Below are 17,918 nucleotides of genomic sequence, written 5' to 3'. Positions count from 1 at the left end.
TCCCTGGGGAAGCCCCCCACAGCCCACCGTGGTCAGCAGTGACGAGGTGGTAGTGAGCTCAGCCTGCTCAGGCTGGTTCTCAGGCAGCTTTGGCCGTGGTCTCTGCCAGACACAGTGCTGGATGTGGCTGCAGCTGGCCTGTCACTCCAGGGGCATTAGCAATCCTCTGGCTCCAATGACCCCCGCTCACACGCTGGAATCCTCCAGAGGGCCGGAGAACTCACCCCAGGACCCTGCCCCCACACCTGGTGAGAATGGGGGCCTCACTGTGGAGAGCTCTCTCCAGGGGTGTGGGCAGGCCATCCCTGGGTGGGGGCAGCACACCAGCTGAGATGCTGAGTGGGCAGGGGGATGGAGCAGCAAGGAGCACTGGCCAGGAGCAAGGGGAGCAGAGACCCCAAGGCCAGATAGCGGGGCACCGACTGCCCCTTCCGGCAGGAAAGGGTAAAGGCTGAGAGACAGCCATGCAATGGGGAGGGCAGGAGACAGGCCATGGCTGGGCGGCTGGCAGCTGGGCAGCGGGCAGTGGCCACCCTGGGGAGGCAGTGACAGCAGCCAGGGTCCTGTCCTTGTGCCTGGTGCCCCCACTGCTCAGCCGCTCCATTCACAGCAGCTGCAAGGGCCCGGGCATCATGCCCACCACGCACAGCATGCAGCAAACACCAACTCCAGACCCGGAAGCCCCGGGAGTAAGGCCCTCCCAGCCCTTGGCAGGCGTTGGGCCCAAATCCACGGGCGGTGCTGGGTGGAGCCCAAAGGCCCACAGCGGGAACCCACCTGCTGACTCACTCCCTCCCCAGTAAACTCCCTGTTCCCAAGGCTCACAGCTCAAGGGTGTGCTTTTAGGGACCCAGATGGAGGCATCATGTTTCCTGTGTCCACACAAAGCTCTCCTGGGGGGCTCCAGCGTGTGGCCTCCCTGGTTTTCTGGGAGGCTGGTTTGAATGGTCTGTAGTGGTCCCCTTGACTAGACAAGGCCCTGCAAGCCCGGGTGTGGTTTCGTCTGGGTGGACGCCCTCCTGCAGAACAGTCGGCCAGCAGGCCCGGGCGTGGCTGCCCCTCGGAGGAGGGCTGGGGTGGGGGGTGCTGAGCTTCACCTCAGCTGTGCTGACAGCCACGTCCTGGGGCCACAGCCAGCCCCCTCTGCCGAAGCACACCTCCCTCTCCCCCAGGCAGCCAGCCTCCATGAGAAGCTAAACTGGACTGTCTTCTAGAACCAGATCTGTTAGACTTGAGGGCCAGGACTGGAAAACAGCCTGCAGGGCCCACGGCCGCTAGAAGTTCCTGCTGTGGTGGGGTCTGGGCCGTCCCAGGGAGAACATCCTCAGTCCCTTCCAGGAGCCGGGTGGGCAGGTCACTCCTGGGGCCCACCCACTGGCACTGTTCTGGGCAAGCAGGGGCAAAGTGCACCTCTATTCCTGGAATTCCGGAGCCCATAGGGGATGCAGGCCGCTATCCATCTGTCCCCACCAAGAACTCTCCAGAAGTGGGGTGTGGGCCTTCCAGGTCCTGGGCAGGTAGCTCAGGCACAGGGTCCCCACCAGCAGGGACGTGCCCTGCTGGGCAGGGACACGCCCCAGGACTGGAGTGAGCTGCCCTGAACGCCCAGAGGCCGTGAGCAGAAGCCAGCGTGGCCAGGGGCAGCGCCCCAGCACAGGCACCCCAGCCCAGCATGGGGGCAGGCGAGCAGGGCTCGGGGAGGGAGGGTCTTTCCCGAGGGGCCTGCTGCCCTGGCGTGGACAGTGGTTTCCTTGCCCCCTGCCCCCTGGGGCACTGGCTTTCCTGTGAGGGGCACTGTGGGCTTCACCAGGTTGGGGAGGGGTTCTGGTGCCGAGGCCCCCCCTCAATGGTTCCTACTTCTCCCTCAGTTCCTGGGGTTCTTCTTCAACCCCTTAAACCTGTGCTCATGGATCACAGATGAGTGGAGCCTCATCTACGAGACAGCCTATGTGCGAGAGAACTGGATCGGCCCCCTGATGAGGTGGGACAGGCCGGAGCCTCCCTGCACTCCACTCCCCGAAGCCACCCTCTTGTCCCTGCGCCCCATAACAAGCTCGGCCAAATCCCGGCTTCACCCGCGCAGGCCGGGACCCACGGGCAGAAGGACCAGCACTGTGGCCTGGCCCTGCCCTTGGCCTCCACGAGAGGCTACTGGGGTCAGGGTGAAGCTGGCCCTGCGGTGTTTCCCTTCTGATAGGGCTGGGGGAGCCGCCTGGTTTTCCTGGGGACAGACAGACTGTTTGGGCACAAGCAGACCACTTTAGGTACCAGCAGTGTGCTGGAGAGCCAGAGGCCCGGGGGGAGGAGCCCTTCTGTGGGAGAGAAAACCATGGCCCTGAGGTGGAGGGGTGGCCCTGGAGCTGCCGTTTCCCTGGAAGAAAGCCCTCAGTCCAAGCCAGGCTGGATTCACTGCCCATCCACAGGACTGCCACTAGGGCCCGGGCCCTCGGGGCCCAGAGAGCCACCTGTGGGGTCAGCCTTGGTCCAGGGTGCCCGCCACCCACCTCATCACTGCCATATGCAGCCCCATCCCAGACCCGCCCTGCCCCTCCGGAAACCTCACCCCCCTCAGAAGTGCCCTTCCTTCCTCTGATGGCCGTGGCCCTCGAGCTGGGCCAGGAGCTATACAAACCATGCTGTCTGTCCTCAGGGGAACCCCACCTTCCAGGCTGCTGATGGGAACTGGGCCCGCCTGCGGTGTAGGGCACAGACCCCTGCTCCAGGGCACCGGCACCCCAAGGCTCCATCCTGCTCCCGTAGCCCCTTCCCCACCTGTCACCAGCAGCACAGCTCCAGGAACATTCCAGACATCTCCAGCTTCTCTGGGCCTCCTTGCACTGGACCTTCCGCTCGGGCCCAGATTAGCTCTGTGTCCCTCCCGCTGCTGCTCCTCAGGCCCCTGGATTCCTGCCGCTGGGGCCTCTCTGTCCCTGTCCTCCCAACTCCCCATGTAGCAGCATGGCTTGTGACCACAGTGCTGCTGGCCTTGTTTCCTCACCTGTCTGCGTGACTCAGGGCGCAGCTGGTACAGTGCCCGGGGCATAGCTGGCCCTCAGTGGAGTGGCTGTTGCTTCCATTATCAGCCCTCACCCTAAGGTGGACCCAGGGTGTCTTGGGTCCTTTGGTTCCCCAGGGCCGTGCCCTCGTTGACCTTCTCCCAAAGGCCGTGCCCTAGTTGGCCTGCTTCTCCTGAGGGCGGTGCCCTGGTTGGCCTTAGGAAGTGGCCCTAAGTGGCTGCTCTTGCCTTTGCCTTCAAGATGGCAGCCGGAAGTCCAGAAGCTGATCAACCAGCTAGAGGAAGTGTTGGCCAATCAGTCCGTTGTTTCCAAGACCAAGGCCAAGGTCACAGAGCCCAAGGAGTTCAACCTGACTGTCCCCAGACCCCGCTCCATTCCAGTGCCTGAGCCAGTCCCTGTCGTGGCCAAATCCAAACCAGTAAGTGCAGACATTTGCGGTGAGCACGGCCCATCCAAGCTGGGAGAGTGGACTCTGTGAGCCAGGGGCAGGCTGGGCTCTTCCCAGGTGCACTGGACCAGACCAGGAGCATTTGGTGACCCCACGTCTCTGTGGGGGAAGCCCAGCTGACCTGGGGCCTGCCCAGTGAGTTCCTGTGCTCCACATCCTAAGGTCTGGTCAGCAGAGATGAAGTGAGGCTGTGGGGCCACAGGGCTCAAACCTGTCCGGACGTGGCATCTAGACCATGCTTGTAACCTGTTGTGACATAGGTCTCCCTCTCTATTAAATAGCACATGTGTAGCTCACAGTATGCTCTTCAGTACTACTCAGGTCATGGGCAGGTGATAATGTCTGTCTGTGTGACCCCATCATGTGGACCTGTCCTCACCCCAGGGCCTTTGCACGCCTGTCCCATCTGCCTAGAGCCTCTTCCTCTCCTTCTCCCTCTCTCTCTCCCCACTTTGCTGACTTCTGCCAGTCAGGATGCTTTGTATTGTAGGTAACAGAAAAAGGCAGCTCAAGCTGGTGTAGACCATAGAGGACGGGCTGACTCTTGGCTGAGTAGGTTAGGCCTCAGGCAGAGTTTGATCAGAGTTCTAGCTGTGCTTCTGTGGGTCACCTTTATCTTTGGGCAAACTTCCTTCATTGTAGCAACCCACCCAGGCCTTCCCCGTACTGTAAACCATGCAGGGCATGAGAGGACATCTAGGGCCAAGAATTCTGTAAGAGTACGATTAGACCAGCTCAGGCCAGCTCAGGCCGCACGCCTCCCCTTGAGCTGATCACCATGATTGGGGATGCTGTGTTCTGACTGATCCAAGTCTCTACCCCACACACTTGTGGTGGGGTCAGTTTCCCAGACCCAATCTGGTTTCCTCACAGAATTAAAGACCACATGGAAGGGGGTTGGGGTGCCGGGGGTCCCAGCCCACCCCCACCAACTTCAGGTCTCATGGCAACCTCTCTGCCCAGAGAGGTTTTCCATGAGCCCTCGCCTGGGTCAGGTCCCTCGAGTATTCCAATGCTCCTTAGGCACACAGGGCAGAGGGCAATGAGTTAGGGTCTGGAGCTCAGGGGTTTCCAGGCTGTCCCTGCCCCACCCGCATGGACACTGCTCCCTCCAGGCTGGCGAGGGTCCCTGTGATGGGACCCTGTGGATGGCTCTCAGGCCACCCTGGTCTCTGCAGTATTCATGCTATGGCCCCGCCCCCTCCCTGACCCTCATTTTCTGGGGTCCATGACACCTTCCTGGACTCACTTTCCCCTCCACACCTCCCCTTCCATCCCCTGCCCACTCAGTGGTCCTCTGCCTGTTCCCCCAGTGTCTACTGGACCTGACCCCATGCTTGGCCACCTCCCTTCTTGCTGCTGGCCTGCCGTCCTTCCTTTCCCTCCCCCGGATGGCCACCAGCACCCAGGGGATCCCAGTCAGAGCCCAGCAGCCTCCCTCCCAGCCCTGCTTCTGCTGGCACGGGCACCACAGTCCACCCTCCTGTCCCCGGCACCGCCCTCTCTTCACCCATATCCCACTGGCCACCAGCCTGGCCCTTCTACACACCCCGGACACCATAGCCGCTGACCGCAGGCTTTCCTCCGGCCACCACCAGGTCCCCAGGAGCACCTACCAGCCGCCCAAGGAGCAGCAGCTGCTGGAGACGACCAAGAGACACAATCGCTGGAAGGCAGAGGTGAGGACCCACTGACGACGAGCCCTGCCTTCCTAGACCCTCTGGGGGGTGTTCTGTGAGGAGGTGGGGGACGGGGGAGGGGGGCAGAGGAAGAGCGGGAAGCTGGTCTGTGCCTTCGTCCCTCCCGAGGCCCAAGGGCACCGGGGGGTGGCCAGTGGGGCCAGAGCCAAGTGCTGCCTCTTGCAGGAGCTGCTGCTCAGGGCGAACATGGAGGAGATGCGGTGCGCGGTGCCCAGGTCCCGCGGGGAGCCCCCGACGCAGGTAACACCCACCCTCCTCGCCCTGGGTCGGTCTTCACGGTGGCACTCTCCCACCACATGGAACCGTCCCTCCCTGCGCCCTTTGAGCGGTGACGCGATGAGCCCCTTCTTTAGCCTGTCTGGTCTCTGCTCCCCAAGCCCGGGCGGGGCGGCAGGTGCAGATGTACCTCCAGATCCGCACGGGCGATCCACGCATCCCTCTCTGGGTGTTCCCACATTTCCATGCTGAGCACTTACTGTTTCCGTAAGGAAAAAAAAAAAGCCAAGGTAAGTTTGTCAATAAAGAAAAAGTAAAGGACGCAGGACAAGGAAGGCCTGTTCGTGGTGGGCGCTCTGTCCAGAGGAGTGGGCCTGCCCTGCCCTCCCCACTGTGGGCTCCCCCTACCGCCGGTGGCAGCAGGGCGAGGCAGCGGTGCCCTGGCCCCCACGAGCAGTTGGGGCAGGCGGGGCATGGCCCTGGGGGTGTGCTGGCTGAGTTCCAAGGGGGTGCTCGTCTACCCACCGCTCCGCACACTGGGGCTGTGGGGCCCCTCCTGGGAGCACCCCAGAGCGGCAGCAGGCAAGGAGCAACTTCCTAGCAGCCAGGAAGCCAGTTGTGGAAGCCAGTGCCAGGGAGCCACTTGGGGGACGGGCCCTGAACCCAGAGGTTCAAGCACCTGGGAACTGTGGTCCCCAGGCCTGGCCGGCCCTACACCCAGGAAAGGCCGGGGAGGGCATGGGAGACAGAAGTGTTGTCGTGGGACCCGTGAGCAGGGGGTGGGCTGGGAACACTCGGGTGGGCAGCTGGAGCGAGGACAGGGGGGTGCGTTGGCCCTCCCAGGGGTGCTGGGCCCACCATTCCCCCAGGGTGCGTCCAAGGGCACCCAGTGGGCACAGGTGCTGGGCCTGATCCCCGCAGGTCTCCCAGAAGACTCTGCAGCCCCGACTCCTGCCCCGAATCCTTAAGACTCCAAAGCTGACCTTCTACAAGGTGAGGGGTGTTCCTGACCAGCCAGGTTGGGCACGGGGTGCCTGGTCTAGTCCCCTCTCCCTGGACACTCACTTCCTGGCCAGGTCTGTGCCCAGGGGATCAGATGGCCAGAGCTGGAGGTCCTGAGGGAGGCCCCACCCTAGGGGCCGGGGGGCAAGTGTGGGGAGTAGGAGAGCATTTGCTGGCCCGACTCTCCCCCCGCCAGCCACCAGACTGCAGCCGGCCCCTCCTGTCTCCTGCAGACCAACAACGTCCCTGTGAAGCTCAACACAGCTGCCATCCTGCGGGAAGGATCTCTATACCAGCGGCAGGTGGAGAAAGAGCTGGAGAGGTAGGCGGGCGGCTCCTCACCCTGTTCAGAGGAAGGGGTGCAGGGACGGCTCTCCTGGGAGAGGAGGAGGTTGCCAGCAGGGGGGAAGGCGGGGCCTGGTGGCTGTGGTGCTTTGGGGGTGCCACAGGCAGGCCAGCCTTAGGGTCACGGCTGCATCTGAAGAAGATGACCCGCTCAGTGAGGGAAACTGGGCAGAGGGCAGCTTAGCAGAAAGCTGGCCCAGCCCACACTTCTCTCAGGGTCACCTGCTCTTCAGAACCCCCTAAGGCCCCCCGCTGACCACCAGCGCCCCGGTCCCCTGTGCTTACCCCATGAGTTGGGCTGTGGGTGGGGTTTGGGTGGCTGACCAGGTGGATGAGAGGATGGGGACAGGCGGACGGTGGGTGGGGGACAGGCGGACGGTGGGTGGGGGACAGGTGCTATGGCCCGCGATGGGTGAACGGCTCCCCATGCCTGTGAGGCCACCGCACCCCCAGGGAACCCGTGCACCCCCGCCCCATGGCCAGCACAGGCCCCCACTCTTGTCCCCTCTCCCCAGGGTGGATAAGCTTGTGGATGGGGCCGGGGACTTCTCCGAGTTCCTCGAGTGGCAGAGGAAGGTGCAGGCGGAGGGCCGGGAGGAGCAGCTGGCCGTGAGCGAGTGCCATAGGCTGCAGGGGAAACTCAGCCACGAGGAGGCCATCCTGGCCCGGCAGCGCCTGGTGCAAGGGAACAAGGAGAAGGCTGACCAGAAGAAGGAGGAGGTGACGCAGCCTTGCGGGAGCAGCGGGAGTACCTGGGGGCCGGCTGGCGGGCTGTGGCAGCTCCTGTGGTCATGGCTTGTGGTCTGACCCCTAAGATCCACACAGTGGCTGTGGTTTCTCTTTCTGCACCTTCACGGGTTGGGGGCGGGGGTTGGAGGCTCTCTCAGTGGACAGCACTTCTGGTCCAGACTGCCCCCTGCCCCTACCAGGAGGGGCAGTGGGCCCACACATCCACACACGAAGGAGGATCTGAGGTTCTGGCGGAAACTTCTGGAAAGCCAACACATTTGCGTATGGCGTCCTCTCCCATAGGAGGGTCTGCAGGCATCTTCAGAAGCTTTAGACGTCTCAGTCCTGGCTCTGCCTCCTCCTAGGACGGGTGGCCTGGGTGGGGGACCCCAACCTGTGTTTCCCTGAAAGCCTGTTCTTTGCAGTGGCTCCCAAGTGGCCTGGGGTCCGCAGGCCTGACCTCGGTTCTGTCTGTCCCCAGATGTGTGCCCTTGGGGACTTGCATTGGGCAGGGGGAGGGGACCATGCTGGAAGTTCACTCGAAAATGCCCTTTGGATAACTTGTTTGTGTCTGTTTGTATTTGATGTTAGGGTTTGCTTTTCCTTCCTTCTTAGTGTACTTTTTCACAAATAGGAAGTCAAGCGATCTGAAAAATAGACTCAGAGAAGCGTCATTTCTTGTAAGTCCCTTGCCACCTACCCACCTCAATTCTTATTTTCATTAACCTCTGGATCATCTTTCCTTAAAGCAAATACGTACACTTGTGTACAAATCCTTCCTTCCTCCCTTGTCCCTTACATAAAATGCCACGCCCCGCTTTGTCTGCAAGGAGAAACACAGGGCCAGTTTTCCGTGTTTGTGGAGAGAGGTTTTCAAGGTAAGCTTCTAGAGGGGACATCACTAAGCCCCAGAGTAACTGAGAGCGGGGCTCGGTCCCCGCTGTTGGGCACGCAGTTTCCTCACCTTCCGCGGGCAGCGTGTGCAGACCCCGGCAGAGTGTGCCGTGCTGAACTCAGAAATGTTCGCTCGTCTTGTAGGTGAGAAACAGTATCCCGGCAAGTTCTGATTTGCATTTCATTGATTATGTATGACTTTGAGCGTGTTGCCATATATCTAAGAGCCATCTCTGTATCTCTTTCTGTGAACAACCTCTTCGTGCCTTTTGTCCGTTTTCTCGCAGCTCTACTGCGGCACGATGGACGAGTGAAATCGTGTCTGTTGAAGGTCTGTCACAGGACGTTCGGATACACGTCCCATCGTGACGTGATTGTCACAATCGAGCAAATTGCTGTATCTGTCCCCTCCCGCAGCGACCTCCTCCGCGTGTGGCAGGGACACTGGAGATCTCTCTTAGCAAATTTCATGTACACGTTCTTATGAACCGCAGTCCCCACCCTGTACATTAGGTCTCTGGAACGTACCCATCTTCTAACAGACCTCGCGCACTTGGACCATGCCCACGGCTCTGGTCTCTGCGACCACAATGTGGACCTTGTTAGATTCCACACATAAGTGAGATCCTACAGCAACTGTCCTGTGCCAGGCTTATCTCACTTAACATAATATGTTCCCGGTTTACCCATGTTTTTGCAAATGGCAGGACTTCCTTCTTTTTTAAGGCTGCAGAGTGTTCTCGTATTCGTCTCTGAAGGGACAATTAGGTTGTTGCCATGTCTTGGCTATTGTGAATGATGCTGCAGTGAACATGGGGGGTGCAGATATCTCCTCAAAACAGTGGTTTTATTTCCTTTGAATCTATATCAGAAGTGATACTTCTGGGTTCTAATTTTATTTTTATTTATTTATTTACTTATTTTTATTTTTTTGTCCTTATTTTATTTTATTTTTATTTTTTATTTTTTAAAATTTACATACAAATTATTAGCATATAGTGCAACAATGATTTCAGGAGTAGATTCCTTAGTGCCCCTTACCCATTTAGCCCATTCCCCCCTCCCACGACCCCTCCAGTAACCCTCAGTTTGTTCTCCATGTTTATGAGTCTCTTCTGTTTTGTCCCCCTCCCTGTTTTTATATTATTTTTGCTTCCCTTCCCTTATGTTCATCTGTTTTGTCTCTTAAAGTCCTCCTGTGAGTGAAGTCATATGATTTTTGTTTTTCTCTGACTAATTAATTTCACTTAGCGTAATACCCTCCAGTTCCATCCATGTAGTTGCAAATGACAAGATTTCATTCTTTTTGATTGCTGAGTAATACTCCATTGTATATATATACACCACATTTTCTTTATCCATTCATCCATCGATTGACATTTGGGCTCTTTCCATACTTTGGCTATTGTCAATAGTGCTGCTATAAACATGGGGGTGCATGTGTCCCTTCGAAACGGCACACCTGTATCCCTTGGATAAATGCCTAGTAGTGCAATTGCTGGGTTGTAGGGTAGTTCTATTTTAGTTTTTTGAGGAACCTCCATACTGCTTTCCAGAGTGGCTGCACCAGCTTGCACCAACAATGCAAAAGGGATCTTCTTTCTCTGCATCCTGGCCAACGTCTGTTGTTGCCTGAGTTGTGAATGTTAGCCATTCTGACAGGTGTAAGGTGGTATCTCATTGTGGCTTTGATTTGTAATTCCCTGATGATGAGTGATGTTGAGCATTTTTTCATGTGTCGGTTGGCTCTGGGTTCTAATTTTAAAACTGGTAGTTCTGGGGGTACCTGGCTGGCTTAGCTCGTAGAGCATGTGACTCTTGATTTGAAGGTCCTGAGTTGGAACCCCACGTTGGGTGCAAAGATTACTTTTTAAAAACTGGTAATTCTATTTTTAATTTTTTCAGAAAAAATTAAAATACTTTTTTCCACAATGGCTGCACCAATTTACATTCCCACCAACGGTGCATAGAATTCCCTTTTCTCCACATCCTCACCAGCACTTGCTATCTTTTGACTTTTTTATGATAGCCATCCCAACAGGGGTGAAGTGGTATCTCATTGTGGTTTTGATTTGCATTTCCCTGATGATGAGTGGTTATGAGCATCTTTTCATGTGTCTGTTGGCACATGGAAAATGTCTGTTTATCATCTTTGGAAAATGTTCAGGTCCTTTGCCCATTTTTTGGTCAGGTTATTTGGCTTTTTTGTTTGTTTTTTGTTTTGTTTTGTTTTGTTTTGTTTTTTTGCTATTGAGTTGTAGGAGTACCTTATATGTTTTGGGTATTAACCCCTTATCAGATACATAGTTTGCAAATGATTTCTTCCATTCCATAGGTTGCCTTTTCATTTTGTTGGTTGTTTCCTTTGCTGTGCAGAAACCTTTTAGTTTGATGTAGTCCCAGTAGTTCATTTTTGTTCTTCTTGCCTGTGCTTTTGATGTCAAATCCAAAAAAAAAAAAAAAAAGCTAAGACCAATATGAGGGAGTTTTCTCCTGTCTTCTTCTAGGAGTTTGTGATTTCAGGTCTTGTGTTTAAGTCTCTAATCCACTTTGAATTGATTTTTGTGTGTGGTGTAAAATAAGGGTCTAATTTCATTCTTGTGCGTGTGGATGTCTGGGTTTCCCAGCACCGTTTGTTGAAGACACAGTCCCTCCCCTGCTGAGTGGTCTCGGTGCCTTTGCCAAAGATAGTTGAACATTTTCTAACAAGCTCTTAGCCTTCATTTCTTTGGTTTTGAAGAGTTCTTTACATAGTAGGGACAGTGACTTTTCATAATATAATGCAGATATTTCCTCCCAATCTGTCACGTGGCTTTGCTTGTGTGTTTTACCATGCAGACTAATCAATGTTTCCTTTTACTGTGCCTGGACTTTGAAGAGTGAGGAGAAAGGTTTTTCCCGTACCTGTGTTATAGAGCAATGCGCCTAGGTGTCCTCTAGTATTTATATTTCATTTTTACGTCTGGATCTCTAATCTGCGCCCAGTTTGTGCTCATACGTGGTCTGAGGTCTGGATCGACTTCCATGACCACCCAGCTGGGGCCCCCAATCCACGAATGCAGTACGTCTCTCCATTTATTTCAATCCTTTATTTCTTTCATCTGTGTTGTATAGTGTTTCGTTTTTAGCATTCAAGTCCTGTTCGTGTTCTGTTAGATTTGTGCCTAAGTGTTTCTTTTATTATTTTTGAGTAATTGTAAGTGGTGTTATATTTTTAATTCTGATGTCCATGTATCCGATGCTAGTATATTAAAGCGTAATTGACTTTTGTGTGTTGATCATCTATCTCAGGACCTTGCTGAACCACCTTATAATTTTTCTAGGACAAACAAGGCATTTTGTCGTAGAGCCCTTGTAATTTTCTATGTAGACAATCATGTCATCTGTAAAGAACAGTTTATTTCTTAACTTCTGACCTACATTCCTGTCATTTGCTCCTCTAGCCTATTGCACTGGCTAGAACTTTCCAGTGCTGTGTTGAATAAGAAAGAGCCTACAGGGGTGCCTGGGTGGCTCAGGCGGTTAAGCATCTGACTTTGGCTCAGGTCATGAGCTCACGGTTTGTGGGTTCGAGCCCCTTGTCGGGCTCTTTGCTAACAACTTCTGATCCTCTGTCCCATCCTGCCCCCCTGCCCTTTGCATGTCTTACGTGTGGGGGATGCTGAGGAGGTGGGTACCACAAAGATGCTGGCAAGGCCTGAGGTGGCAGAGCTGGTCTGGGCAGATGGCATTCACAGTGCAGTGTGTCCCCCCCAAGACTAGGCCTTCTCCTTGGTCCTGTGCTGCCCTCACACCTGCCCCCCACCCCGGTTCCGTGCACATTTATGGAGAGCCAGGAGACGCTGCCTCTTCCCCTCCCTCCCCGCTTCTCCACTGGCCCTGAGCTGTGTCTGTGCTGTTCCCGAGGTGCAGCTGGGCAGGGGCCCTGGGACCCAGCAGGGCAGGCCTCCTCACCCATGGCGGTGGTTCATGGTTTGTTCTTTCTTTGCCCCTAGTCAGCTCACTTGAGATAAGACCCCTTGCAGATTTTGGCCACCCACCTCTTTTCACCTGTATTTCCACATAAGTATCTTCCCACTTATTACCAAGTTTTCGAAGGTACTTTTAACAATAAACTTTTTGCTTCAGAACAGTTTAAAGGGTTACAGAAAAGTTGCAAAGATGGTGCAGAGAGTTCCCGTTTCCTACCACCCAGCCGCCTCTGCTGGTGACGCCTTACCTCCCCACGCTGGCTTTGGGCCGCCACAGGGAGGCACCGCAAGCCTGACCAAGTTGTGGAGGCCACAGGTCCAAGGTCGAGGAGGGCGTGAGCTGGGCCATGCTCTCTGCTAAGCTCCCTGGGGAGGACCCTTCCTTGCCTCTTCCAGCTTCTGGAGACCCCAGAAACTCCTTGTGTGGCAGCCCCACCCCAGACTCTGTCTCCGTCCTTACATGGCCATGCGTCCGCATCTCTCTGCGTCCCTCTCTTCTTATGGACACTTGTCATTGGACTTAGGGCCCGCTCTAAACCCAGGATGATCGCATCCTGAGATCCTCACTTAATTGGATGTGAGATCACATTCTGAGGTTCCAGGTAGACGTGAATTTGGGGGAGGTGCTACCCACTACACCGCAGTATATTTGTCACAGCCAAGAAGCCAACGCTGGTACGTGACTTACTCGAACTCCACACTTTGCTTAGATTTCATCACATTTTCTCCCTATGAAGGCCCTTTTCCTGTCCCCGGACTCCACATCACATTTAACGGTCATGCCTCAGACTCTTCTTGGCTGTGGCAGTTTCTCAGACTTTCCTTGTTTTTGGTGACCCTGACAGTTTCAAGGAGAGCGGGTCAGGTATCCCGTTGGATGCCCCTCAGCTGGGGCGTGTCCGATGTTCCTCTCATGGTTAGATTGGGGTTGGGGTTTGGGGAGGAGGACCATCACAGCCTGTCAAGGGCACCTGCTGTCAACCAGCTCTTCACTGTGATGTTGACCTTGACCCCTTGGCCAAGGTCGTGCCTGGCTTTCTCTGCTGCAGTTAGTGTCCCCTTTCCACATAGCACCGTGCGGAAGGGGATCTCTAGGCAAAGCCTGCAGCCGGCGGGGGGGGGGGGCGACTACTGGGAATTCTGCTGCACAGGGGACTTCTCTCTTCTCCCCCACTTTCTTGAATTCATTCCATCAACTCTTTCAGTGTGGACCCATGCATATTTATTTTACACTTTGTGTTATCAAAAGTGTTACTCCGTTGCAAGCTTTGGCCTTTGGGAGCCCCTTCAGGTTGACCTCCTGCGTCCCTCTGACTGCCCTGTGTCCTTCCTTACTTTAGGACACTAGAAGATGCACCAGGCTCACCTGGTGGTTTCTCTGTCCCAGCCCTAAAATAAGCTATTTCTCTGAGAGCCCTGGTTCCCTTTCTTAGAACCTGGGGCAAAACTGGACAAATCAAAAAGGATGGGCGAGAGGCATTTTTGATATGTGCCAGCAAATTGTTTTACAAAAGGATTACTTGGTGCCCAGTGTCTAAAGCTGAAGTCCAAGTGGCCTGCAAGCTGATTCTCCACTGACGGTGCAGCTGTAGATGAGCCCCCACTGCACAGACTGCCGGGGGCTGGGGGTCCCAGAGCCCCTGGCCACCCTGGGCCAGCGACAGAAGGCGTAAACCCCACACTGCGTTTTAGTATCTGGAGGACTGAAACCGTGATTCCGAATCGTTCACAATAGTGCCAAACTGGAAGCAATCTGAATGTCCCTCCACAGTAGAATGGATGAAAGCGTTGTGATATACCCCAAAACGTACAGCCACAAAAATAAGCCACCTACAGTCCAGGGGATAACATGTACGAGGCTAATGAACGCAGCGCAGAGTCACAGAGGCAAGAGGCAACCAGACACACGGGAGGATTCCAGTCATGTGTGACAAAGTGGCAAAACCACACCCTGTCCTGTTGTTTAAGACTCTGACCTTCTAGTAATAAAGATCACATGAACGTTTTAAAAAAAAAAGAAGACAAAAACCTCTGACCTTTTGAAACAGCACGAGAAAGAAGAGTGGGGTGACCAGCAGGACGTGCCTGGGGGCTCATGTGACAGGGACCCTGAGGCTGGCACATCCTGGGCTCCACATGGCTTCAAAGCATTGAGTGCCCTCCTCTCTCAGGGGGAGTCTGGGGGCCGGGGAGAGGCTTCAGGGCAGACCCAGCGGCTCGGACTTGGTTTCCCCAGAACCACAGTGGAGGAAGGGGGGACACGAGGTGGAACTTCCCCAGTAGGCCTGCCCTCCAGGGGACTCCCAGGAGCTGCTGAGCTCAGATCTGGGCTCCGGGGTGATGCAGGGTCACCTCATGCTGCTCCTGGGGCTGGGGGCAGCCCGGGGCAACGGGCCTGCTCCAGGGGGGACCCTGCGGCTCTGACCACGGTGGGTCGGTTGTGTGAGCAGACGGCGGAGCTGATGCAGCAGTGTGCTGAGAGGCGCCTCCAGGAGGAAAGGTCCATGAAGGAGCTGGTGCGGCGGGTGGCGGAGGTGCAGAAGAACGCGAAGGTGGCACAGACGAAGCTCCTGAGGGGCCGGCAGCAGATAGGTAGGGCGGGGGGCCAGGAACCACGAGGCCGCGCCAACTTTGCTCCCCCCCACCCCGGCTCGCGCCCCTGGCTAGCCTCCTGCCCTAAGTGAGCTGCTGCGGTTGCCAAGAGCCCAGTGCCCTGAAGGGAGGGCCGGGGTTGGGCAGGGCACCCTGCGGCCCCTCAGCACCCCCTTGCCCCTCAAGTCCAGGAGGTGATAGAGGAGAGCCGGGAGCTGCTGCAGCGCAGCGCAGAGGCCGCGGGGGAGGAGCAGAAGCGGCGCCGCGAGCTTATCTCTCAGCTGCGAGCCCTGGAGACACAGCCGGTGCGCCAGGGCAAGCTCGTGGACCTGACCCAGGTGAGGACCCGGCCCCACTGGGGGAAGCCTCCCCACGTCTTGCTGTGCCTGGCGTGGCCACGGGAGACCACGTTCAGCATGCCCACCGGGACCAAGGGAGCTCTGGCACCACCCGGGATCCAGCCGGCACGAGTGGCGTGTTCGACCATGGACGCCGCACCTGCCCTGCCGGAGGCCCGGGATCAGCCCAAGAGTTCACAGTCAAGTCAGGGAGACCTCTGTGACCTCTGGGGACAGGAGGCCAGGGTTTCTGGGAGTGGGCCAGGTGGCCTTCATGTTGAAGGAGGTCCCGGGACCCCCCCCCCAGGCCCAGGTGGGAAGGGCAGTGTAGGGAGAGCGCAGGTGTGCAAAGGCCGGATGAGTGGAGGCTGAGAGGAGAGAGCAGGTGCCTGGAGCCCCGTGTGAGCGGCACCCTGAGAGGCCAGGCTGGCATCTGCTGAGGTGGGAGCAGGCCTGCAGGGCCCCGGGAGCTGGTGTGGGAGCCTGGCCTGATCCCAGGGGATGTGGGAAGTTCACAGGGCATTCTGCACAGGCCCCCCGGGTCCTGACTCAGGGAGACAGGGCTGAGTTCCGTTTGGGCCCTACCTCAGTAGAGGGGCCTACAGGGTACCCAGCTGACATGTGCGGTCCCTGGAGGGAGGCCAAGCCTGGGGAGGCCCAATGGCAGGGATGCTGCACAGGTGCTACTGAGCAGGAAAGGCAGTCGCCCGGGCCCAGGGGCCAGACCGATGGAACTTGGGGGAGGGGCACCGGCGCTGGCGCAGAGGACAGCTCAGGGCATGGCAGGCGGCCGTGCGGGCTGGGTGTGGGCCTGACGCCCAGCTGCAGGCCTCCCCATCACCCTGCAGATCCCTGGGTATGGCCTGGAAGGGGAGATGTCTGTGGTGGAGCTTCGCGAGCGGCTGGCCCTGCTCAAGGAGACCCGGAGGCGCGAGGAGGAAGAGAAGCGAGACCAGATCATCCAGGGCAAGCGCGCCAGAAGCCAGGAACTGCAGAACGTGGTGGAACAGATCTCGCTGTGCCGCGCGGCCATGGGGAGGTCTGCAGCCTTGAGGTCAGTACCCGTGGCCCCAAGGGGCAGGCGACTGAGGCAGGAGCAAGGAGCGAGCCTGCCTTTGCGACCTCCCGGGTGGGTTCTACAACTACGTTCCACCCTTCTGCCCAGGCCATCCCCTTGCAGTAACTTCTCCCACCTCTACTATCTTATTAGCTAATCTTCAGACATACAAAAACGGCAGCAAAAATCATGCAACGATGGCCTGGATGCAGAATGATGGCATGTGGCTCATGAGCATGACCTTTGTCGTGTGTTTCATCTAGGTAGCTACTTACTCTGTCCCTGCAGAACCATCTGGAAGGAGCTGCAGGATTCAGACACTTCACTCCTAAACACTCCAGTGTGCATCTTCTGAAAAAAACATTGTCCTGCATAACCACAGCATACTGACACAACTAGAAAATTAACATCATCTCAACATCCTGTCCGTATTCATGTTTCTCTAGCATCCCAAGACTGTTCACTATAACTTTTTAAAATTTTTTAAAAGTTTATTTTGAGAGAGTGTGTGCATGCACGCGTGCGAGTGAGTTGGAGGCAGAGAGGGGAGAGAGAATCCCAAGCAGCGCCTGACGTGGGGCTCAAACTCACAAACTGTGAGATCATTGACCAGAGCTAAACCCAAGAGTCGATACAGTCGACAGTCACAAAACTCATCACTATTGGGGTGCCTGGATGGCTCACTCAATTGAGTGTCTGACTTGATTTTTGGTTCGTGTTGTGATCCCTGGGGGTTGGGATCGAGCCCCGTGTCAGGTTCTAGGCTGAGCATGCAGCCTGTTTGGGATTCTCTTTCTCTCTCTCTCTCTCTCTCTCTCTCTCTCTCTCTCCCTCTGCCCCTCTCCATGGCTCAAGCACTCTCTTTCTCTTAAAATAAAAAATAAAAAAAAAATCCATCACTATCGATCCTGAGTGACTGCTGCTCTGGTTACAATTTGAGGAGGTCCTGTGACAGCTGTAGGGTAGGGGCTGCCCAGCTACAGCTGGCTGGCCACTCAGCAGGTCCCTAAGGTGGCATGTGCCGGGGACGTCTCACCACTTCCAGCTGCTAGACTCAGCCTGATAGACCACACACACAGTCTGGTTGGCGTTGGGGAGCCTCCAAGGGTCCAAACCCACTAACAAAGCTCCTGGAGCTCTCTGCGTGTAGCCAGACCTCCTGGCATGAATCCACCAGGACCATTTTAGTGCACAGTCTGACTGGAGCCAGCCAAGCAGGGATGGTGGCCGAGCATGTGAACAGCACCTCCACATGCCCTGATGCTGTGAAGTGCCCCTAAACCAAAGCCAACGGGGAACAATCTGTATAATGAGGTCTCATTTTGGAAGGAAGAATGACCTAGTATGATAGAGATCTGCAAAGATATTAGCGGCTACCTCTAGGCAAGAGAGTGGCAAGGAAGCACAAGATAAAAGAGGGTTTTCACTTTTTTGCTCCAAATACCTACGTAGCCAATATACATGAGATACATTTTTGAAACGTCAAGTACAAAGGGCAAGGTAGAGGCGCTGGGGGGACGTCACCCCAGAGGTCCTTGGAGAGCCTCTCCCCTCTGCACCTAAAACACCCCCATTGACCTGTGGTCGGGTCCCCTCCTAAGCCCGCCCT

The 17,918-nt window shown here is 56.4% G+C and overlaps 1 protein-coding gene across 5 annotated transcripts in view; it reads left to right on the top strand.

Annotated features, from left to right (window-relative positions):
- The window catches only part of CFAP99 (cilia and flagella associated protein 99), a 41,094-nt gene that overhangs the window by 21,502 nt on the left and 1,674 nt on the right, over positions 1 to 17,918 (top strand). The window contains exons 5-15 of one of the 5 annotated variants that reach the window (XM_053217707.1): positions 1,869 to 1,981; positions 3,258 to 3,435; positions 5,064 to 5,144; positions 5,331 to 5,405; positions 6,303 to 6,374; positions 6,617 to 6,705; positions 7,244 to 7,448; positions 14,773 to 14,914; positions 15,106 to 15,252; positions 16,101 to 16,306; positions 16,598 to 17,913. In XM_053217707.1, coding sequence (XP_053073682.1) covers positions 1,869 to 1,981; positions 3,258 to 3,435; positions 5,064 to 5,144; positions 5,331 to 5,405; positions 6,303 to 6,374; positions 6,617 to 6,705; positions 7,244 to 7,448; positions 14,773 to 14,914; positions 15,106 to 15,252; positions 16,101 to 16,306; positions 16,598 to 16,699 — 1,410 coding nt within the window. In that variant the 3' untranslated portion in view covers positions 16,700 to 17,913. Of the gene's footprint in view, positions 1 to 1,868; positions 1,982 to 3,257; positions 3,436 to 5,063; positions 5,145 to 5,330; positions 5,406 to 6,302; positions 6,375 to 6,616; positions 6,706 to 7,243; positions 7,449 to 14,772; positions 14,915 to 15,100; positions 15,253 to 16,100; positions 16,307 to 16,597; positions 17,914 to 17,918 lie in introns of those variants that run through there. The other 4 variants (XM_053217708.1, XM_053217705.1, XM_027067025.2 and 1 more) reach the window with 4 other exon arrangements.

This window comes from Acinonyx jubatus, chromosome B1 (genome assembly GCF_027475565.1).
Source record: "Acinonyx jubatus isolate Ajub_Pintada_27869175 chromosome B1, VMU_Ajub_asm_v1.0, whole genome shotgun sequence".
NCBI lineage: Eukaryota > Metazoa > Chordata > Mammalia > Carnivora > Felidae > Acinonyx > Acinonyx jubatus.
This window is presented reverse-complemented; position numbering and strand designations above follow the sequence as displayed.